The sequence below is a fragment of the Aphis gossypii genome, chromosome 1 (genome assembly GCF_020184175.1).
Source record: "Aphis gossypii isolate Hap1 chromosome 1, ASM2018417v2, whole genome shotgun sequence".
Lineage (NCBI taxonomy): Eukaryota > Metazoa > Arthropoda > Insecta > Hemiptera > Aphididae > Aphis > Aphis gossypii.
In genome coordinates, this window is record NC_065530.1 from 27986862 (window position 1) to 28011590 (window position 24729).

Here is a 24729-nt window from a genome sequence, read left to right on the forward strand (position 1 = left end):
TTTTATACAGTGAGTAGTATGATATTACTTTGTATTTTTATTATATATTTTTTTACCATTTTTGTAAATTTATCTCTATTTGATGCAATCAAATTAGCTCCTAATCCGTTAATTAGACAAATTATGAAGTGGGATTTTGATTTAACATCGGTTAAAAGATGTAAGACATTTTTTACTGTTGAAATCATCGAACATGGACAAACAAATTGTCCGTTAATTTCCAGCCATTTCACAGCTTTAAAATATTTCATAAGATTTACAAGTTCATTATTTATAGAACAATTTTAAAGTTGTTTATTTTACCTTTATATAATTGAAGTTCATAATCTTTTACAATATTACTATTGGGAAATGTATGAGTCCAAGAATCGATTACATTTTTTATACTAGTGTCTTCTTCACTGTAGTAAAGGTAAAAATTAATACAATGATTTTATTTTTAGAAATGTTAATTATATTTTAATTTTATTACCTAAGAAGAATTATACCCATTCTCGATACAGTCGCAGGAGATGCATGTCTAAGAGAATGAGTTTCAAAAATAAAATTTATATTGTTTCCAAATTGAATTCTCCAACCAGAAGGTAATGTCAATAATCTATTATCATCTAAGACTGAATTTAGCGATTCTATCCATTCGGGATCTACATCTCCATCAAATATTATCCAAGAAATAATATCTATAAATAATAATTTAAATTAAAATGAATAAATAAAGTATATAATAATAAAAATAAAGTTTATAATAATATTAATTGCATGTGATGGTTTTATTATATAACCACCATTGTATAGTTATTGTATGTATAATATCTGATAGAAAAAACATTTGGATTTTGGACTAAATTATTGTAGATTAATATAATTTTGTAAATTTTTGGTGAAATTTTTGTGGAGTTATTTTATAAGACTTATAATTTAGTAGGTATTGACATATACCTACAAAAATATAATTTTAAAGTTCATCAGTCATCTATTACATAAATTATCAGTATTTTAAGCACTATTATCAGTTATATTTAAAGTTAGTGACTCTCATAAACTTGGTGCACACTTATATAACTGAAAAATATTAGGAAATGTATCTAAATAATTTGTTGACCATTATTTGAGCACTATTTTTTTTTATGAGACTTAAATATTCAACCAAAAGATATTTCAGATTCTGAAGGAAGTGATGAATGTATTGATACAATGATGTGTGTTTTTTTTGTGTCTGTGTATAGTATAATTTGTCGAAATAAAGCTTCAATTTCAAACTTCGGGGGTGGTTTCCAATAGAAAAGGCAATATCCTTGGTGCATTATAAATCAAAAATAAGAATTTTTTAACACTTAAAAAAAAATCGAAAAAAACAAAAAAAAAGTGACAGAAAAACGGGAATTTTTACACAATTTTCTACAAAATTATTTTTTTATATGGTTGTAACTCAAAAACGAATCACTGTAAATACTTACAATTTTCACCAAATGTTTATATTAGTGTTATAAATACAAGGTTAAATTATCAAAATATTTTGGCTTTTTTTGAGCTCCGCTCTCGTGGATAGTTGTTTGCAAATTTTGGGATTGTTTCTTTGTCTTATTATAGTTATTTCTATTATAAAATGCTACTATACTTTATATCTAAGCTAAATAATAGTAATTTAAGGTGTTTATAAATTCTCATAAATATACGTCTTATAGATAAATAAAAATAATTTTTTTCTCACATTAATATCATTATTCTTACACCCGGAAAATATATTATACAATAATATTATAACGTCATTAAATGAATAACAATAATAATGATTATTAAACAACAACATTTAGGCATGACATTCTATGGGTTTTTTTATAAAAAATATCGATTACATTTTTTGGCTAAGTCAAAATACTTAAAAATTTAATACAAAGTTCCTTATAAGTTGGTCTTATAGTAATTAAAAAATTATAAGAAATATTGAAATAAGAATACTTAGGCACAATTTTTTTTATTAGCGTTTGAAGTTCAAATTTTGTCAAAAATCCGTCGAAATCATGAATACTTGCGAATTATTTTTTAGTTAATATTTATAAAAAATGTTGTATAAGTAGCTAAGAGTTGAAAATTTAATACAAGATTTTCCATAAGTTTGCCTTACAATAATTATAAAATAACTTAAATTTTGGTGTATTCAGGCCATTAAAACATAAACCACCTTTTTCATCACCTATTAGAATATATATTTCCGTTCAGAACAGTTTTTCGTATACAATGATACCTATCATTGAATTTAAATTTAATACATTCATCATAGCAAAAAAAAGGTAAAAATTAAGATTACTTTTAAGAAAATAATTTTCTAATTTATATATTTTCTTATATTTCAATTGTTTTGATCTAGACTAATTCGTTTAAAACTAAAGAACTATCAATAATTTTTAGTTATTTTAATTATTATTTCAATGACACATAAATAAACGATTTTTTTTTACCGGGATTCTCTGAGTATGCTTGTTGAGCAGCTTTGCTGATTATGCCATCAATCCACTGACGTGTATCCAAATCTACTTTTCCTAATAGCTGCGATCGTGATTGAGCTTTTGGGTTTATTTTATGTATTTTTATATTGTTGTTAGTGGTTAAGGCCTGAAAAATGCCAAAACTTACTTAAGTCTATTCGAAAATCAACAACGTTTTTAAATGCCATTACTCGTGACAATAATTGAATTATTGTTGTTTTTCCGGTCGACGGTGGACCCATTACCACTACTCCCATACGTTGTTGTAACTGTTCATAAAGTTCAATACATTTTTGTTCCTTAATAAATTAAAATGTACATTTAAGTCTTTTAACACACTTAGATTTCGTAAAAAGGATTTGAACTAATGATTTACTTGTCTTGGATTAATTTGTAATTCCATTTCCTCTGCTGCTTTTCGTATTTTCTGAGTCAATGTATCATATATTTGAGTGCTGTTTGATACTTTAACTTCAGGAAATATGTTTGAAATCAGTGATTTAAATAATACACTGTCGTCAAACGTTAGCTTTGAAATTGTGTTCAATTCCAACGCTTGTACGGCTACTGAACATTCTTCTGAAAGCGAGTTTAAAGTCACTGCCGAAGCCTTTAAGATTGTACCGCAAAAACCAATTACTGTCTTCATAGCTCTAAGACCCCAATCATAATGTTGTTGATTACTTAGCAATTGCCTAACGGAATTGATTTTGTTATTAAATACATTATAATTTATGGTTAGCTTAAACTATTATATTTTATTAATTTAATAAAATTTTACTTGGCAGAATCAAACGTTTCTACAAGTTTTTTAGCTATCATTTGCGGGTGTTTAAATCCTTCGGCATGAAGTGTTACGTTAGCTATTAAAGTTTGATCTGGTTTGCTCATAATTACAGGTCTGAAAAGTTGCTTAAGATTGTCGGGTAATTTATTTCTACCACCATAACCTTGTCCAGCTGGATTTAATGTTACAAATATTCCCGCGTTCAAATTCAAATCAATCTGAAATATATTATTTTTAAATCATTAGACAAATTATGGTGAATCATTTTCTAAATTTTACGCAAATATATAACCTAACTACCATCCTCGATTTAGTAGAAAACTTATGTTTTATATGTTTAAACTTATAATATATATTATAATAGTATATTGTGATTGTGATTGTCGAAAAACAATGTTAAATAGATAATAAATTGTCTTATTCATTAAAAATATTTTACAAAACATTCTCAGAAATTGATTATCAAATAATTTTAAAAAATATATATATAATTTTAATTTCTAATTTTATAGAACAAGAATCATATGTGTTTGGGCAAGTGTTGACTCTAACAATAATACCTGCGTATGTTTGCACCTGTAGATTGTATGCGATAAACTAATAATAATAATTTATTATAATTTAAATTAAAAAATAAGTTTTTGAAAATTAAATTAAATTTTTACAATTTTAAGGAGTCACATCAAACAATTTCTTTGATCGAGTTTACATAAGAAATTATATTTCGAGAACTTAAATTTCAAACCTTTTGGTTTTCCAATACGAAGTTAGTTTCTTTGTTTTTTATCGCTTCTTGTATTGGGTGTATTCTTGTTGAGATCATTGATAGTGTGGAATCTTCTAGACGATTAAATTCGTCAAAGCATCCCCAAGCTCCACATCTTGCCAAACCAATTAATATTCGGGTTAAAGATTTGATATCTATGCCTTCGTCACAGTTAAAAACCAATACTTGACGGCCAAATAGATAACCGAGCGCTTTGATCGATTCTGTTTTTCCGGTACCAGCCGGTCCATATGGATTTCCTCCAAATCCCATGTTCATTGCCTGATCATAATAAATACATTAATATTCATGAAATCTATAACCGATAATATTTAAATATAATATATACTTGAGTGAGTGTTAGATAACAGTTATCCGTGAGTGGCGTGTGAACCAATTTAGGCGATATCCCTTGGTATTCATACGAATACGTAAATTCCGAATCCACCATTCTAATGCTTATTTCACCGCCAGAATGTGAATAAAATCTGTAAAATAAATATAATATTGATTGATTTGTTTTATTTCATAATCTATTATAAAATATTAGGCAATACACGTTAGATTCAAACCTTATTCTTTTTTGCCATTCCCAATCGTGGATAGACGATACTCGCGAGTTAATAAGTTCGTCTACTACACTTATATGATGAATTGTGTCTAAAATTAGGCTTTTTATTTTTAAATGTAGCACATTTTCTCCCCTTACAGAACTTTCGACATTTAATGTTGTATAAGTATCTAGTTGATTCTAAAATAGTAAAAAATATATTGGTTTCGACAATTTGAAAAATAATAAAAATATTGATGAACAGTTTTAGTGATTATAGTTTGTATTAGTAACTACTATTGATCTTCATTATGTTAAAATAATAGTAATACTCAAATGGGTTTATTTAATTTATAAATTATATAATTAAAACATAATTCGGTTACTTTTAGAGACTTTTGTAATTGTTGTAATTGTTGTTTTTTTATAGCGTCTTCGCATCTTGAACTGAAGAGCACTTCATTTACCATACATAAAATCTGTGATGGATATTTCAAAGGATCTGGCTCTTTTAGACAGTTCATAAAACATATTTTCAATGTATTAGTTATTTCTTGAACAAGCAATTTGAGCCATTCCTGTAAAATCAATTATATTATGACTTTAATAACTTAATTAAGTTTTAAAAATTATTTTATACTGAATAAATTAGTTTTAATATATTTTTTTTCAGTTAAATATAAATTAAAGTGACAAATTAATTTAAACGTTTTAAATTAAAATAATTACATTAAGATTTAAATAATATCATTCAACACTTAAAATTTTTTATAAATACTTTAACCGTTCAAGCATTTGCTTATTTAAATATAGTACCTATGACAGAGATTCCCAACCGGCGTGCCCCGAACTTAATTTAGGGTTCCATGAAATTATATGAAATATATTTTTTATTAAATTATTTATGTCATAACAATTAAAAATTAAAATATATAATTAATTTTCAATGTAAACATTTGTTTTATAAAATATAATATGTGTATATACTACCTATATACCTACATTTTACTATTTTTTTTATACATATGCATTGGTAAATAGAACCGAAGTATTCGTTAGGGTGCCTCCGGATTTTTAGAAAATGATTAAGGGGGCCATAAGTCAAAAAAGGTTGGGAACTTCTGACCTATGGTATGATATAAAAGTTTAATAGAAATAAAAATAAATACCTCGATTTGATTAGAAACTTGTACCGGCTTGTCAAGGTTTACTATTTCATTTTGAGGTGATTCTATTGCTATTATGTTCCCTGATGAATTAAACTGTACGTTTCGTACACCACTAAATAGTTTTTTAAGGTGGGCCTGTACTACAGATACCTTTTTTGTTTGTCCAATCATTTCTAATAGATCTTCATCGCTGAGAAAGTAAAATCTTGGAAAACTCTTTCGTTTATCCTTTATATTGTAAGAATAAATAAAAACTTATTATCATTATTGAATAGTAGCATAACAAGTAATTTAGAAATTATTTGAGTAAATAAGTACATATTCGTTTACCTCAAGAAAATCGTTTAAACTCTTTTTCGTTGTTGCTAACAAATTAAGCATGGATTCTAACAAATGTTTTATATTGTTTATTTTCAAAAACTGTAAAATTTTTGAATCTAAAGATTGCTGTAATATATATTTAAAATCTCTATCCACCCTATCAAATCTTAATTTTACTTCTTTGTCGATTTTCAGTGTACCACTTCCAAATATTGGATCTAAGTATAGCCACCTATCAAAATTAACGATGCTTATTAGTAATTATTAACAATGAATAGTATTTTAATCTAAACTCATCGAAAGACTCACTTTCTTTGTACATGAGAAAATTGTCTTAAGTGCGCATCAAGCTCCATTAATCTACTTTCCCATACATTAGACTTATCTATAAATTGTTCGTCATTTGAAGTATTTTTAATCGACTGTAATAAACATAGTTTCTCTCCGATCTATTCAAATAAAACTCATAATATTTTGGTTATTTTATAAAAATATGTACATTTTATTTTGTGTATTAATGTAAAATCATGTGTTAAGACAAAAAATTGCATTTGTTTTTTTTTTAACGTAGAGACATTTATCTTACCGAGCTGAATATTGTTTTAAAATCGTTGATGATCCTAATAGTTTGGCCTTTAGAGTCAACATAATTTAAAGTAAAGAAATGTGTTTCAAATTCCCACATATCTAATTCAGATAGTGCTTGTCTGATTGTAATTTCATTAGTTGCTTTAGTATTTAATTCCTTCAAATACATTTAATATATGTATTATTTATTATATATATTATTTACATTTTTAAAAATCTTGATTATATCACGCATTTTTTTTTTTACCTGTAAACTAATTAATTTTTCTTTGATTTTATCTTTTACTAAAATAAAATCTTCAAATTTCAGTTGTTCAATATGTTTATATGGAATTCCAATTATTGAAAACATTTCGATCCAATGTTTTTCTGTAAAGGTTTCTCCCTGAACATATTTTATACAAAGAGAAAAGGCCTAAAATCAACATATTTTTACAATACACGTAACAATATTATTAATTCATGTGTTAAATTAACCATACACCCATATATGGTTATAATAATTACTTTTAATGTTTCTAATTCATTGTATATTTTAATTGTTAACGGAGATGTAGTCATTTCTTTAAGTTTCTCTTGCCATTTTAAAATAAAATCCATACATTTTTTATAAGCTTTACTACGAAATTCAATCCACTTTTCTTGTCCAATTTCTTGCAAATCTAAAATTAATTTTTACCAATATTTTTTAGTATACTCAATTTTATATTATAGAAATATGTTTAACCTAAATTAAATTCATCATAAAGGCCCCATATGTTTTCCAACTGCTGCAAATCATTTTCGATTGAATCATATGAACTAAAGTCTGGTATATCAATATAAGCATCTTTACAGTCATTTCTATACACCAAAAAAGTTTTTTTTAATTACATAGAAGTTATATAGTTAAATTGTTCAATAATCATACATTATTTTTTCTTTCTTTTCCTTTAACGTATTCCATTCGGCGCGACTATTTTTTAAAAATTCAACAACTTTTTTAAATTTTGAGTTATTTTCATCTTCAAAACCTTTTGGTTTGTATTGTTGCCATTTTGAATGAAATGCATCCAGCATATTTAAAATGTTTTGAATTTCTGCAGTTAAATTACTTTTCATTGTATCTATCTGCTGTTTCATAATCATCTGATGATTTTCCAGCATATTTTTGAAGTTTTCCCAACTGGATAAAGCCTGGTTCATTTTATCTATTTTTTCATTTGTCCAATTTGATAAGACCTTTTGTTTTTTTATAATTTCTGATACTACAAGATTCATCTAAAAAAAAAAAATGTTATCAGTTCACATTTCATGGCAAATATTTTAATAAAAATTTTACTTCATATGATGATTCAATTATTTTTTTATGGTTATTGTTCACTTGTTTTGCTGACGAAGTTTGTTGTTGAAGAATTTCGACAGATTCTTCGATAAATTTTTTCAACCTAGCAATGTCAAATAAAATCGACGAATGCAGTAGAGTAGACATTGTATCCCAATAACGACGATTATGTGTTTCCAATTCTAATCGCACAGCTGCAGTGCTAACAATAAAGCACTCGACATTCAACTCAGCGCTACAATGTTAAATAATTAAATGAACAATTAATTTTACATTAATTATTGTACAGATTATTTTTTTTATATAATATATTAAATGTAAAATTCACCAGTTGAATTTAGCTATCTGTTGACCCCACGATTTTGAGGATCTAAAATTATTTTCCCAATCCTGTGCAGTCTTAATATTTTCTTGAATCATTTTCTCCATGTCTATTGATCCTAGTGAAACTCTATTTTCCCATTCTTTTAAAATATTTTCTAATCTTTCAAATAACTTTTCAGCTCTCAAGAACAACTTAGTGAATTTCGTAGCATTACTTATACAAATAACAATTATATATTATTAAAACGATTAAGTATATAAAATAAATGTAGGTTGTAGGTATAATATAAAAATATAGTAATTTTTTTACATACCGATCTACCATGGGTGCAAATATTGAAACAGACGAATCCACTATACCACGAAAACTAATTGGTACTGATATAAATTTTTTTAGCTGAGAAAAATACTTCATTCTTATTTCTTCTATTGGAGGGTTAAACTTTAACTGTCTTTGCCTAATAAAATTTAAAATGTATTGAACTATTTTTAATTAAAATGTTTTACATCCATATTATACCTGTAAACAATTTCTATTCTAAAATCTGGCAAATGTTGGTTTAAAGCTTCTAGTCCTATTTGATATCTATGATTTAAAGCTTTGTATATTTGAAAATCCAAGTGTGTTTTCCACGCTTCGCAGTTTGAGAACTTTTAGAAAAACGAGAGATATTACTCAGGTATATTTATGTAATAAAATATAAATATAGATATGTTATATATTACTTTTTCTTCGACTTGTCTTACAATGTCTTTGATACTTTTTAATTCGGTCTTCCATTGGTGTTGCTCTTGCAATATATCTATGCTCATTAGATTTATAATCTAAAATATGTTATAAGTGACATAAAATATATTTTATTTTATATAAATATAATAATATATCAAGTTTTATTTACATTAAATTATTTAGTTTACCTTATTGGATATGGATTGGTGGTAATTAGCTAATGTTTGATTTTCAAGAGATATTTTCTCCATTAGTTTTCGCATTTCGAGTATATACACATCAACAGAGTGGATATCTGTCCATGTCACTCGTTGTTGCTGTTTGACAAGATTTAACAACTCAATTGCTGACGACAACATCATAGGCCTTTGTGATGAAATCATTCGATCTCCTATTGTATTATGAAACGAAGCTATCTAAAGTACGTAAAAAATTTCTCTAGTTATTTTGAACTAATAATACACCAAAACATTGTTGTAAAAATATTTAAGTTTCATACTTGTTCGAGAGATTTTGCTTGTCGTATAAATTTGCTCCCCATATCCGACACTTTTTCTATTTCTGTCGGAATAACATAGCCAAGAATTTTTAACATTTTCACCTCTCTAATTAGTAATTCTATATCAGGATTAAAATTAACTTTCATAAGTTTATTTGATTGAAAATAAATCACAGGATCGTCAGAATTTAACCTTTAAATAAAAGGTAAATGTAAAATTATATTTATGTATCAATTATTAATATTTGTTGTTCAACTTGTCATATTCATTATTATTTATTATAGTTATTTATACTAACTTAATATATATATATTATATACATATAAATACATGAGTAATTTACCAAAGATGTTCTATACCTATTGACTATGTTTTATATGTTTCAATTATTAATATACTTTGTGTGTGTCCAATACATCGTGGGCAATATGAAATTTCATTAATAAAAAAAAAATATTGCGGTGAATACGTCAATACCTTTATGTACATTGTACATAGTGTACCGAACTTTCTAGATAAGTAATTCGTTTCTGTCAAGCTTAACTTTAGTTTTCCTAATTTCTTCTCGTTTTTGTAAAAATATTTATCCAAAATAATTATTAAACAGAATATTTATACAAGATAAGAATATTAATTTTTTCTTTATCATAATATTTTTTTTTTTATGAGATATTATTTTTAGGTATTTTTTTTTACAACTTCTAATATCTAGTATAATTGTATAAACTATAATAACATTTTTTTTAGGTATATTATCTTTATTTTTTATATGTATAAACTATATCACTCAATTAATATCGTATGTGAAAAATACATACAACTATATTCAACATTCGCGTTGGTTATTAATTAAATAATATTTTTTTTCGTTTTAAAAAGTCCGTGAATGTTTTACACACTTATACCTCCTACTCTTGTAAACCATATACATAATTTATAGTTATTCGAAAAAAATTATCAATACAATTTATATCTAGGATTAAAGTTAACGTTGATGGTTCATATGGTTGTTATTTACAACTTTATATTTTTATTATAATAACATTGTTTTCATAAGTTTTGCCGTTAAAAATGTAGCTATTTGTTTTTAGTGATACGCTTATAATAATTAAATTATTTACATAGATATGATAAATATTGTTTACAATTTTTTAATAGGTATACCTAAAACTTTTATTAATGACTGCAGATCTTCTGTCTTTTACCCAATTACCATAGGTCTCTGTAATCATATTGTTAATCGTTTTCTTCTGAACTGTTAATGTATCTTTCAGTTGTTGATAACCATTTAAATTTGTTAGTATACGGTCGCTTACTTTTTCAATATCATTTAACTGAAATAAATATATTAGCATTAATAAACAAAATACAAAATATATTTATCAAATGGTGACGAATTTTTCAACATGATTTTCATGACTTATTAGAAATTAGAGTATCCTAACCTTAGCTTCCTGCTGTTTTAATGAGTATAAATTTCGTACAATCGGTTCTAAACCAGCTAATTCTAGTACATTTATTTTTTGTTCTCCGTCGACATTATCTCCCATTGCATTGATAATTTGTTTTAGACAATTCAAAAAATTTTCCAACTCTCCTTTAAGTTGAACATACATTTTTGGTCTTTCTATTATTTCTTGGTAGTGAATGAATTCATGAATTAGCTATTTTAAAATGAATAATAATGTTCTGATAGTTAAAAATAAATAAATAAAAAATATAACAATAATTGTTTTTTATTACTTCTACTGTGTTTGATTTTTTACGATTAATCAAATTTCGAAGTTTCCCAGCAATTAAGTCTTCGGCTGGTTGTAATTTCTGTTCAAATTTTTCGACAGCAGCTTCCCATTTTTCTCTTGTATAAGTATTCAACTGACTCACATCATTGAATTCTAAGTATACAATAATATTAATTATTTTAAAGTCTATACACTTTAAAAGCATTAAAATATAGTTTTAATTTTTACCGATAAACGATTTTAAATTTTCCGATGTTCTTAATTTTTCTTGTTCGTATGCAGTCAATAATTTTATCATTTGGTTATTCACGCTTAATATTGATATTATCTAAAAAAATATATTTAATTAAAACAATGTTACTCTTATTTATGTTTAAGACTAACTTCTTTAATATGATTAGAAAATGTGATCAAGTTTTCCGGCAAAAATTTTGGACCAATCCATTTATGATAAGTGTAATTAGGCCAATATAACATAGTCAACTGTTCACATGTTTTAATCCATTTATTACATGTTTTCAAACACATTTTTAATACATCGATATTTTCATTATGATCTCCAGTCCATATATTCATATCACTTGTAGTTTGTTGAATAAGTTTTATTATACCGTTTCCGATAACTTCAAATATGTGTTCCATTCTCGGTTGGGGATATTTAATTTCTTCAATTTTCCATATGTCATCTAGACAATTGTGTATATTTTCTAAGCATTCTTCTAAGTCCTGAATTGACGATTCTCTAAAATAAAAAGTTATAGTGAATTTACGGAATGTAATATTATTATGTTTGTAAAATATTATTTAATTATAATAAAAAATAATAGATACTTTAATTGTTTTGTTACAGGTAAAAATAATGAACATATTTTTTCCGCTGCGATTGATTCTTCTTTATTACTTGTATTTTTTTTTACAACACGCCAATAATCAGCTTCGTCCTCAATGTCTAGAATAGCTATGAAGAATTCGAAAAACTATTGCAATATTTCTCGTGGCAATTTATATAATTTACCTATATAGTTGTACGATGCTTACCTCCTAAGTGTGATTCTATTGAAGTATTTGACTGATGAATCGACGACTTTAAAATAGTAGTTTTTAAACCCATTTCGAGGTCTGATATAAGGCATTGTAGTTTTGGGTCGAGTTTTATTTCTGATTTGGTATCCTATATGAATGATTATTACAAATAATAATAATTATGTACGTAAAGAATTATTTTTCTACTCATATTTATAAGAATATCTAATTAAATTTACGTTACAACGTTAAAACGTTACCGTCTATATTATTATACAACTTAATACTTATTGATATTAATTACTTTTAAAAGTGAAGGAGTGTATATGTAATGCAAACTATGATAGAGTGCTTCTGTTGGAGAATCTAACATGGAATACACACATATAATGGAGTGTAAATTATTTTCTGTTATACTTTCAGGCCGTGTTTTATAAAATACTATTACTTTGTTATTCTGATCTTTTTGAAAAACCTAAAACCAACAAATAAAATTATGATTAATATTATAGGTATCTATACACCTAATAATATATCATTATTCATAAAATCTAAAAAATTAAATAATTTTGTGTAATATATGTTATGTTGTTATTTTCTATATACCCTGGTATATTATAAATTACTACAACTATTGAATGTATTCATTATTTTTACTCACGATTTTCTCGTTTGCTTCAAGTGTTTCAGTGTCTGTATTTTTTATGTATAATGTGCAACAATTAGGAGAGTTCAAAAAAGAATTTAAATGCTCGATACCGGATTTTAAAATAGTATTTTTATCAAGCATATCAAACCCAAAATAGTTTCCTGTAAATTAACAATTTTTATTTGTATCTATTTAGTTAAAATACACTATTATAAATATAATAATATACCTGCTGTTTTTATAATAAAGTCTTGCCGAAAGTCTGACATGTTGAAAAAATATTTTATTTAAATTTGTTACATCTGTAATAATTCTTTATACATTACAGGTATATGATCAAAAACATATATGTTATCTACTGACTACTATCCTACTATAATAGCATGCATGAAGTTTGTTGTTAATGTAATTACCATGGCAGCAATATAACAACCACATACAACGTCACGTGGAGTCGCGGAAAACATACTTTAGGGTAAATAATGAAACGAATATTATATTATGATTAGATGAATAATAATAATTTTAGATTTTTAACAAAGTGATAAATGTATTATTTTTACAAAATTGTAAGTTTTACGTTGACCTGTTTTTAAAAAAACAAATTTTGTTTCTAAGCTTATAGGTAAATAAATTTTTGATTTTTATTCGATGTGTGTATTACTATCACAATTAAAAAAATATCAAAAACAACAGTCATGTTTTTTTTCTATTATAAGATTTACAGCTTAATTTTTGATAAATTCATCAAAATTTTAACGTAAAAATAATTATATTTTAAGTTTTAACAATTGAAATTTGAATTTAAAATACCATGAATTTTCGTACAGTAATATTATTGAAAAAAAAAGTAGAATTTCTAACAAAATTTGAAATATAGAAATATTGAAAAAACAACAAAATATTTAAAAAATAATAATTATTGAGAAGTAAAATAAATTTACTATATACAACAGTGTTATAATGGGAAAAGAAAATTAGCCTCCCTATTTCCGAGACCTGCTCTGAGTATTTGAAGTATGTATATATATATTATGATTTAAATTATTAATTTTATAAAAATTGTATTAAATTAGGGATTTATTGTTAATTAACATAAATAGACTTACAACTTTATTTATAATATACAATAAAAGAAAGTATAAATAATATAAAAAAAACTGTACGTAACACGTAAGCATTTTGCTTAATTTTAAATTGCTTATTTAAGAATAATTTATAAAGGAACTCTAGTATTACCTACATTCTAGATTTTTTCTCATCAACTTATTTTATCACACATAAATCGAAAAAGAAGCAAATAATTTTAAATGTTTATAATTCATAAACCTAACCTAACCCAAAAATACTCCAAATTGTTTACAATTGACCTAAGGTATCTAAAAAAATACTACTATAAATATTTTGTGAAAAATTAAAGTCTATTAAGAAATCACCTTAAAAATTTAAAAATTAAATTACTTTTACTGTTTCAAAAGACAAACATGGGTAATATAATGAATTTTATTAGTTAAAACCTATTAAATCTATTTAATACATTCATTATTTAATTTTTAGTAGTTAATTTATTTGATTATAAAAAAATAATAATTTTATTAAAGTATAGTAATATGAATTTGATGAATACAGTTGAATACATTTATCGTGAAATCATGTTATGTCATATGGGGGTAAATAAAATATTGTGGGTAGGTAGTGCAACTGAAATTAATTGTCTTGTCTCACTGGTAAAAATATTAGTGCTGTCATTGCGTATAAGAACGTTTTGTAAAATTGTTAAAGTTAATACTTAATAGTCTGCAATAATATATATCAATGATGCATGTATACATATACCTAAGTATATAACACATTATTTCTTATCTAATCATGTATATATTATTTAATTTTTTAATCTTACGAACGATTACGTTAATGAGTCTAACCGCGTAATATGATTTTTGTATAATGTATTTTATATTTTTATCTACATAGTATTTGAATTACTACACTATTTTTAATATAGGTTATCATTTATTAGTTAGGTACCTATTACTTATTACTATACTATCCCATAAATATAAAATACTTATTTATCTCTTGATTTATGGGTTATTATAATAACTATTAAAAGAAAATATTTGTATATTTAATTTTAATAAGCGGTGGCAGTCTTATTATTATGATAGTTTTATGACCACTGTTTATGTAAAATAAAAAACATATCCTTTGTACTCCAAAATAATGTCCCCATCAGTTATTGAATTAATACGTATTAAAACCTTTGACCCGCGTCTAGGTCATACCTCAATACTAATGAAATACTATGCTTGCTAGCTTGCTAATAACAAACGTAATAAAGGCTCTAACAGTAGTTAAACTTTAAAACATTAAAACAATGTCATATACTAATAGACTATTAGTATTTCTATGAAAAGGTATCCTTGTACCATTTAGATGTAATATAAAAGTATGTTATTAAAGTTTGAAGAAAAATGTTAGGTAATTATTTATTTTATTTACCTATTTCTTGTTTTATAGTTAAAATATTTTGGTAGTTTAAATATCGTGTTTCAAATAAGTACCTATGATATTAAATCGAAAAATTAACAGTGTAATTATGTATAGGTAATGTACCTATATATTTAAATATATATTTAAGGTATGCCTGTCAAACAATTAATAACATTAAATTTCATACTTAATAATTGATACATTCCATAATCAATTCCATCATGAATTATTTGACAAAAACAAAACTTTTTAAATCATTATTTGCTAATTTAAAAGAAAAAACATGTTTTCTCTAACGTTGCAGTATGGAGCGAAATTTGCATTAATAATTATTGATAAACAGAATTAAATCATAGTTTTACTTGTATTCTTAAATTCTGTGAAATTGTTGTGTTTCAGAAAAATATGTATCTAATACATACAATCACACAAACCTTATCATGATAAATTAAAACTGTAAAAATAATTAACTAATATAATTTAATTTAGCCGCTGTAACAATTATTATGTAAATATGATATATAATGTGTACCTCATTTAAACTTTTATGGTGTATTAAAATGACTTAATTGTTTTTTTAAGGAAGTATGCTAAATTAGGGATTATAAATTACGCTAACGAGTAGCAGCGAAAACACGAAACTTCATTAATAAAGTTTGAATCCAATTAAAGCTTTTAGAATTTCTAATATTTAATAAAAATGAATATTTTACACAACTAATTTAATTTTTATATGAAGTACACTACTTAATATTATTATTAGATTTACCTACTATAATAAATTTTCAACACAATATATTAACAACAAAGAAATAAGCAGATAGGGACCTAATATTTTATATATTTTGTATGACTTGAAAATTTCGATACCTACCAAAAATAATGCCTACAAACTAATTTTTATAAGTACCTATTGACAGTATTATAGAATTCAAATTATAAGATTTAATAATATATTACATATTGCACTTCAATTTTAGCTTCATAAATAAATAAAACCTACACACGGGAAACACTTTTTGACCTTTGATAATATTTAGAGCAACTATTAAGGTTCCACGTTTCTTTGTCTACCGCGCAATTAAAGTACATTTCATTTACAATTATTCTAACTACATGTTTTTGAGAAACAATTTTTATACTATAAACCCTATACTCATGGCTGTAATATTTATAATAATATTATAAAATTATAAACAATATACATGATTAATGATTTTAGATGGATAATATACATAATATAGACTTTATTCCGGATATTTTATGTCTATTGTACTTTCTTGAATTCATTTTTAATCGATTTAAGGAAGAAGTACTTATTTCAAATGTAGTTTTTAATAAAATGTAGCCAATACACTCACACAATCACACATTTATACATTTATAACATTTTTAAAATAGAAACATTTAAAAGTTTTTATAAATATGTTGCTTTGGAAAGTGTTTGAGCCATTCATTCAACTTAAAAATTTTACATATTATCATTTTTTTGACTTTTATTAAATCTTGAAAATATAAAATTTGTAAAATTACAGACATTTTTTTTTAACAGTTCAATTTTAATGATATTGAAATGGTAAATATTTGACTACGTTCCTGCTATTATTATTTAGTATTTACCAAAATATGATAACAATTTCATCTTAAATTATTATTTGACTTTATAACGAACTAAAAATTATTACAAGCTTAATGCGTTTTTATTTTTTTAGATGGTACAAATAATTAAAATACAATTTTTATCCATATATAATAGATTTTTATTTATTAACAACTAACAACTGCTTGGCAATAAATTTTAATGTAGGTATCTAATTCTAACTCTATTACAACGTAACTCATAGTTTTCATTTATCAAAAAAAAAAAAAAAAACAACTGTTGAGTATATAAAATTATAAACAATAAATGTACTAGCATTAATAATATAAATAATACAACTGTAATATCTATAGTAAACAAATTATTATAAAAACTGCAGTTTTAAATTATTTCCCATGTGTAAAATGTTAAAACTAAGGTCAAGACTATTAATTTTAGTTGTTAAGCATTAATTGTATTCCTACTTCATAAAACTGTATACACTTGTGTGTATTGCATTTATGTTTTTTTATAACGTTTACATAAAATTGTTCATAATTCACCTTTATTTTAAATAAGAATTACCAACAAAATTAACTACCTAAACATCTCTATTCTCTATCTTATCTTTCTTATTAAACATTTTTGTTATGTTTTTATCAATACAGGGGTCATAGAGTCTATTATTCCAACAAAGAAATGATATAATTTATTAATCATTCCGCTACGATACATGGAACACTACTGACGGAAATAGTAAACGATATACTTGTGCATTGTACCTTCGACGATTAGTTCATAAATAAGTAATTTAAAAATTTAAAATGAATGTCGCTACACCTGTGAATTCCGATAAATTGCGGTATAAAATAAAAGTTAGCGGTCTCCCTAGATTTTATTCGTTATTGGTGAGTAATTTATTTTATTTTATTTATTTATAACAGATAGGTGTTTTATATTTAATAAGTATTATTGCATTGGAACGATTATTTTAGAGCAATTAAACTTCCATTATAAATTATTGTAATTAATTAAAAAATTATATTACTTTATAAACGCACCGTTTTGATAAACTTTTGGTAATTATTTTTACTAATGTTTATTATAATTATAAAATACATGTATACGTATTTACATCTATTTTCAATAAATCATTGTAAATTCATTTTAATAAATGCGCATATATTATTATTTATTAACCAATGTTCTTTAATATATGGTCTGTGGTGAATCTTGTAGGTATATGTATTTAAAGTTCAACCATTTTAGTTTTTTTTCATACAAAATTATAAAAGCTCAGTTAGCAATGATATGTACAACAACGATTAGATGTCATTATGTCAAGATCATTTCTATCTTACCATAAAATTTTGATTAGTTATAAATACCAGGCACAATGTTGGAGCTTTTAATTTAAGTATTTAACTAAGTTCCACTGTACTACACAATTAACAAGTTAGAACTTCTCTCATAGAATGTTAACTAAATAAAAATTCATCGCTTAATCTATATATTAATTTTTATACAAAAAAATCAATTATTATCACTATCAAAAATATTATTGACAAAACGTTATTTGAAAATATGACTTAATTCAAAATCAAATTAAGTGAAACAATTATTATTAATTTGGTTAAACATTAAAAATTATACATAACTACCATTTTACAATTAGACAGAAATCAATTGTTTTAATAACTACAATAACATTAAAACTTTAACATAAGATAGGTACTATAAACTGGATATACTTAAAAATATATTCTTATTATAATTATAGTAAGTGACTTATTTTAAGTATAATCCGAGTTATTAAGTACCTCTGATTTAATATAATTTCTTTAACAAATGAATATAAATCTTCATCATACTAAATATTCACATATAAAAAATTTAACATTATGAATAATTTATTTTTTCTAGGATCCATTGCTACAAGAATTTTTAAAAATGATTAATGAGGAGTTGAGACTAAATTGCATACACGCGAGATACAGTAAAAAGGGTAACGCATGGCTATACCTCACATTTCCAACAGAATCCGAACAAGCGGTTGCTTTAAGACTATTAAAAAAATATAACTGGAAAGGACGTTCTTTAATCAGCACAGTTAGTATTTTATCAAAAATGTTGATTATTAATACAGAAAATCAATTTATATTTATTATTTACTTAGTTAGTTACGGCCGACACGCCTAAAAACAACTTAAATTTAACATACGTCGAAGGAAACCATGTAGCTAAAAGACCAAGACTCGATATTCCACTTAGTGAACAAGTTTTGATGTCTACAATTCCTTATCATAGTATCGAATACGAAGAACAAGTGTGTACAAACTAATTACAAATGCGATTATTAATACGAGCTTATAACTTTATATAGTGAATAATGATTTTAAAATATAACCCGTGATATAATAGTGATATATTCATTATACAGGGTGATTCATCAAGTATACACACCCCCAATGATTTTTGTAATTTTCAAATATATTTAAAAATCATATTTGAAATTTTCGAAATTTTAATATAACGGGTATTTTGTCTCTTGTAATAATACAAACTTCTATTTTTTAAATGAAAATCATCTCTTCTACATTAAGTTATTTAGCAGATAATTTTTTTGAAAATTTTGTCATATCAAAATAAAAATTAAAACAAGTATAATTTCTTAGTTGTAAAATGTTTAAAAAACACGAGTGTGAATCTTCTTATAACGCTCCTTAAGGAATACAAAATATCTTAAAAAACTAAAAATATAATTTTTATATGTGTATTTAAAAAAACTAAATAATCAGATTTTCAGTACAACTATACTGAATCGTAAAATAAAAAGGGGATGAGGTTACTTGATGAATCACCCTGTATTTATATACATTTAATCATTTTAATCTCAATCAATAATGTTAAAAATATTTTATTGTAATCGGCATGTACCATTGCACTTATTACCTCGTATATATAATAACATTATATTATCTAATGAATGTTTAATTTAATTATATTTTCGTGAACAACGGTTTTTATGTTACTAATTGGCGATTCGGTGCGAAACAGTTGAGAAAAAAAAGCGAAGAAGCGAGAATATTGTTTCAACGGTTTGGGACGATCATTCAACGGAAACAACCACCGCTCGCGGAATGGTGCGCGGCGCGCAAACGTCAGCTGAACAGCGATCTAGCGTTCGAACTGTCGCCGATAATACCGTCGAAAAAAGTCGACCGATATCGCAACAAATGCGAGTGGAGCGTGGGTGAGTAAGAACAACCGTTTAATTAAACGCGCGCAATAATAAGATCTACAGTCGGAAAGAAAAATAATGGGAGGGCGTCTGATTTAAATTATTATTATATGAAGTCGGTCTTTGTACATAACAGACCGACAGGACACTGTAGCTGCAGCCCGCGATTTATAGCCCAAAGGAATGGGTTTGTATTATACAGTAATACCCACTGGACTGGGTTTAAAATGTATACAGGAATTAATCCCGACAGCGATTCAGTGGCCGTCGGACTGAGAGTGAAAGATTCGATGGACGGAATCCACTATGTCGGTCCACCGGATTGTCTAAGAAATTTGCCGATGCCAATGATCACGTTAGCGAAGGTAGTGTAGCAATAATAATAATATTGACAAAATAAAATATTATATATACTAACTCAACAATTTTTTTTTTTATGTTATTTTTGAATTTTCGAACTGCGATTATATGATGATAAATGATAATATCGAACAGATATATAATTACATCAGCTTTCGGTCGCTTCAAAGTTCAAATAATATGTTTATTGTTTAAATTTGTTAAAACTGATATTTTATCAATGTACCTATCTTATATAGTAATTTATTAAAAGACTTTTTCTATATTTTCTGAATCAATCACAATATATTATTGTGTTTAACGGCGTAACATTTCTTTTTATTATAAACGGCCAACAATTATACAAGTACCTATTATTATATATACCTATATGATAGTTTTCTCACGTCAGATTGTAATTAATTTAGAAATTCGAAGATTTTGTGAAAAATAATTCTCAAGATTGGAGAATATGGCGCAATATGATAATTCGTATGAACGAAGACGGAGAAGTCATGGTGTCGATAGTAATCAATCAGCATCTTCTGGACAACGATCAATTATCAAACATTAAATGTTCAATATCAGAATGGTCTAAAAAAAACATAACCGAAAACGTAGTGTCGTTATATTTTCAAGTCCATGGAGAAAAGTGAGTTTAGACTTATTTAACACATATTATATATTAAATATAGTAAAAGTTACAAAATACATATTGTAAAATTGATTAAATTGTCAATTAAATGTTGCTGTTTTGTACTTAATGACGCTTTTAAAATAATGTAAATTATTGACATTTGAACATTTGTTTTCAATGTCGATTGTTTAATATATATATAATTGTATGTGTGTGTGTGTGTGTAGGACCTTGGTTGATTGTATCGGTACCACAATCGAAGCTGAATTATTGTGGGGACAAAAGTACATTGTAGAAAAGCTATTAAACTTATCGTTAGAAATCTCTCCAGCCACATATTTTCGTTTGAACAGTTTAGGTGCCGAAGAATTGTGCAAAGTGGTTGCTGATCTTGCCGATGTGAACGAAAATACTACAGTTTTGGATTTGTTCTGTGGATCTGGATGCTTAGCTCTTACATTAGCCAAGGTATATTATTAATTGTTGATTAACTATTTTGTCTTATTTTAAATTATAGGTGAGTAATTATACATATTATATTCAATGCCAAGATTTTTAAAAATCATGTGATTTGTGTTTATTTATTTATTTTATTATATTTTATAATTATATATATGTATATTAAAGAAACATTAAAATATGTAAAAGTTACCGTACACTACTTAGTACTTAGATTCCAAATAATTTATAATTCCAAGCATTTTCTAAATGAATATAAAATTAAAATTTCGTGTAGGTATCTACTATGAATTTTCATAAATAATGTAAATAGGTCAATATTTATAATTTATTATTTAAAAAAATATTTAGCTTTTAACAGCTGGTAATACTACAATAAATCAAAAACTATTAATTTTCTGTTATATTATTTATCAATATTTTAGATTCTGAAATTAATGTTCCTAATGATTTTACAAGTTACATAGTGTGTGGTTTTTATTTTTATTTTTCTGCCTGTTATTACTTTATGGAGCAGTAAAAATTCTTTGTTTTTAAACGTAGAGCGTAAATTAACGACTTTTCATCAAACGATTTTACTTTTTTTTGTTGTAACTGAAAAATGTTTTAATCCTTGAAACTTGAAAGGTTAATGCAACAAATTGTTCACACAATGGAACCAAAAATAAAATACATATATATACTGGATGAAATGGTGCAAAATATATTTTGACAAAATTATATATTTAATTTATACGTTTACATGTATGTATAAATATACATTACTTTAATTTGTCTGTGCATCAACTACAATATTTTTATTTTGGATACAAACAATAACAATTATTAGTAAAAAAAAAAAAATATTTACTCATATTAATTGTACCATTAGTTAAATTAAACATTATTATTTATTACGTCGTATGTGATTAGTAAAATGGACTTAGAACTATTAATTTCCTATTTTTAATTACTTATATAGAAATGTAAACAAGTCGTGGGCATCGAGCTAATTAAAGCAAATATAATGGACGCAAAAAGAAATGCAGAAATAAATGGAATTGTCAACTGCGAATTTATAGCTGGTAGGACGGAAGATATTTTGGACTCCGTTCTTAACAAACTGAAAGGGTGTAACGTAACTGTGATAATGGATCCGCCTTTAACTGGAGTCAGTAAGTGAAATAAATACTTTGAATCACATAAATACTACTATGAATATATATAATTAAGAACTATAACGCTAAATGTACGTTATTTTTTAAAAAGGTACCGGATTGGTCAGAACTCTTCGTAAATTTAAAGAAGCTATAAATTTAATTTACGTTTGTTCTAACCACAAATTGCCATTGAAAAATCTGCTAGATTTTTCCTCTGTAGTTAGATATTGGCAAAAGCCAATAGATACCGATCCATTTCTTCCACTTCGTATAGTTCCTATAGATATGTGCCCTCATACACTTAGGTCAGAACTGGTTTTGCACTTTAAGAGGTTTTGTGTAGATGACATATTGTCAACTAAAAACGATAGACCGTCGAAAATCTATAACAACAGACAATTTAGGACAAAATTTAATCCAAGGACATCGGAAACAGTTACGTCAAATATTCAACCATCCACATCCGGAGTGGGTGGATTGTTGGACTATCTCAAGAAAATCGAAGAAAGAGCTTATCAAGAAGGGTTAGCCAAAGGATTGGAAAGGAAAGCGTTTCAAATGGGCTATTCTAGAGGACTTCAGTGTGCCACCGCGGCTAATGACGATGATAAATTTAAAAATAACACTTCTACTAATTCTGATCAGTAATTACCAAACACTATAATAGTATATAATATATATTTATAATTTTAAAAGTTCCATACACATTGTTCATAAACAAAATAACCAGTCCTTTACAATTGTATTTCTATGATAACCTATACGTTTTAAATTTTTTCTAGGTAAAATATAAATTAGGTTATAAATCGAGGAAAAATTATTATGCTCAAATGCACATTATATAATTCACAGCTATTAATATACATTATAATATATATTATATATTAAGTATACAATATATATATATATATATAATACAGAGTTTAAAATAATTATTTAAATTTAATAAATAATCTTAAGTTAATATTTTACAATAGCATTTTTGTTATATTATAAATTTGACATGTATTATTATTTCTTTTTTACTACCTACCTAGTCAATGTTGTATACTACAAACAATATTACCTATATTCACCTATATTATCTACATTCACATAATATTTTGTATATTATTAATTATTATAAGTTATACATTTTAATGAAGTACAAAATAAAATTGAACATATTTTAATTTTCTGTTTACTTACTATACTTGCAATAAGTACTATTATTTTAATTTCTAGTATAAATAATAAATATACATTACATAAAAAAATAGTATTAGTACCTACATTTGTTAACAATACCTACTTTTAAATTATTTAATATAATTTTATTGAAATTAACATTCTTAGAAAGTAGTATCAATGTATATTGTGAATATTATATGTATACCTACTGCATAATATAAGATGTTATTATATGTAAGTTATACAAATACAATCGATATACCTATAGGCTATAATTTATTAATAAAATAGAAAGATACCTATGTACAATACGTGTATTTTTATTTGTTAAATGTATACTTACTCTACTATTTTAAGAATTAAAAAATTTAATATTACTAACTACACTTCATATTATTTTTATTTCTTTTGGAGCAATACTTGTAGGGATAAGTACCTACAACCTACGTATAAGTACGAAAAGAAAATAATACCTACTTAGATATTATATCAAATACGAGCTTTGTATGGCAATTTCTATGTCACCTAAAAGATTACATTATCAATATACACCAATAAGCTTATGACATAAATACTTTTTCAAGGTTTGGAAAGGATGACAATTCTCATATCATAAATAATTTACGGTGTATGGATTTATAAGGTTAGTTGGGTTACACCCTAAAATATCAATAATGGCAATGGATATTAGATTATATACATTATGTGCTCTT

General features: G+C 25.1%; 2 protein-coding genes across 3 annotated transcripts in view; one reads left to right on the forward strand and one right to left on the reverse strand.

Annotated features, from left to right (window-relative positions):
• The window catches only part of LOC114121622 (cytoplasmic dynein 2 heavy chain 1), a 28848-nt gene extending 15535 nt beyond the window's left edge, over window positions 1–13313 (reverse strand). Inside the window, exons 1-36 of the mRNA XM_027984031.2 lie at window positions 13189–13313; window positions 12972–13120; window positions 12615–12785; window positions 12326–12458; window positions 12119–12245; window positions 11672–12029; window positions 11516–11615; window positions 11289–11440; window positions 10991–11209; window positions 10710–10879; window positions 9545–9737; window positions 9234–9461; window positions 9042–9140; window positions 8836–8966; window positions 8630–8773; window positions 8320–8529; window positions 7989–8226; window positions 7578–7927; window positions 7395–7510; window positions 7175–7329; window positions 6915–7082; window positions 6666–6824; window positions 6389–6528; window positions 6089–6311; window positions 5759–5986; window positions 4976–5167; window positions 4612–4790; window positions 4389–4527; window positions 4019–4321; window positions 3268–3491; window positions 2863–3181; window positions 2678–2785; window positions 2460–2613; window positions 473–680; window positions 304–401; window positions 57–235 (exon numbers count right to left, since the gene is read on the reverse strand). Coding sequence (XP_027839832.2) covers window positions 57–235; window positions 304–401; window positions 473–680; window positions 2460–2613; window positions 2678–2785; window positions 2863–3181; window positions 3268–3491; window positions 4019–4321; window positions 4389–4527; window positions 4612–4790; window positions 4976–5167; window positions 5759–5986; window positions 6089–6311; window positions 6389–6528; window positions 6666–6824; window positions 6915–7082; window positions 7175–7329; window positions 7395–7510; window positions 7578–7927; window positions 7989–8226; window positions 8320–8529; window positions 8630–8773; window positions 8836–8966; window positions 9042–9140; window positions 9234–9461; window positions 9545–9737; window positions 10710–10879; window positions 10991–11209; window positions 11289–11440; window positions 11516–11615; window positions 11672–12029; window positions 12119–12245; window positions 12326–12458; window positions 12615–12785; window positions 12972–13120; window positions 13189–13228 — 6504 coding nt within the window. The 5' untranslated portion in view covers window positions 13229–13313. The remainder of the gene's footprint in view (window positions 1–56; window positions 236–303; window positions 402–472; window positions 681–2459; window positions 2614–2677; window positions 2786–2862; window positions 3182–3267; window positions 3492–4018; window positions 4322–4388; window positions 4528–4611; window positions 4791–4975; window positions 5168–5758; window positions 5987–6088; window positions 6312–6388; window positions 6529–6665; window positions 6825–6914; window positions 7083–7174; window positions 7330–7394; window positions 7511–7577; window positions 7928–7988; window positions 8227–8319; window positions 8530–8629; window positions 8774–8835; window positions 8967–9041; window positions 9141–9233; window positions 9462–9544; window positions 9738–10709; window positions 10880–10990; window positions 11210–11288; window positions 11441–11515; window positions 11616–11671; window positions 12030–12118; window positions 12246–12325; window positions 12459–12614; window positions 12786–12971; window positions 13121–13188) is intronic.
• LOC114121623 (tRNA (uracil-5-)-methyltransferase homolog B-like) lies at window positions 13297–24104 on the forward strand. Of its 2 annotated transcripts, XM_027984033.2 has the most exons (11): window positions 13297–13434; window positions 17700–17939; window positions 18955–19140; window positions 19208–19357; window positions 20089–20284; window positions 20510–20637; window positions 21040–21263; window positions 21476–21532; window positions 21602–21716; window positions 22669–22861; window positions 22956–24104. In XM_027984033.2, exons 2-11 carry the CDS (start codon window positions 17856–17858, stop codon window positions 23492–23494), a joined length of 1872 nt encoding a protein of 623 aa, XP_027839834.2. In that variant the 5' UTR covers window positions 13297–13434; window positions 17700–17855; the 3' UTR covers window positions 23495–24104. The 2 variants fall into 2 exon arrangements, with proteins under 2 accessions (XP_027839834.2, XP_027839833.2); XM_027984032.2 differs by having other exon boundaries at window positions 21476–21716.
• Window positions 24105–24729: the final 625 nt, after the last annotated feature.

Coding starts and splice junctions, on each gene's coding strand:
- LOC114121623 (XM_027984032.2), top strand. CDS start 17,856: ATGAATGTCGCTACACCTGTGAATTCCGATAAATTGCGGTATAAAATA. Junction 19,358..20,088: donor GTATCGAATACGAAGAACAA/GTGTGTACAAAC, acceptor GGTGCGAAACAG/TTGAGAAAAAAAAGCGAAGA. Junction 21,264..21,475: donor TTTCAAGTCCATGGAGAAAA/GTGAGTTTAGAC, acceptor GTGTGTGTGTAG/GACCTTGGTTGATTGTATCG.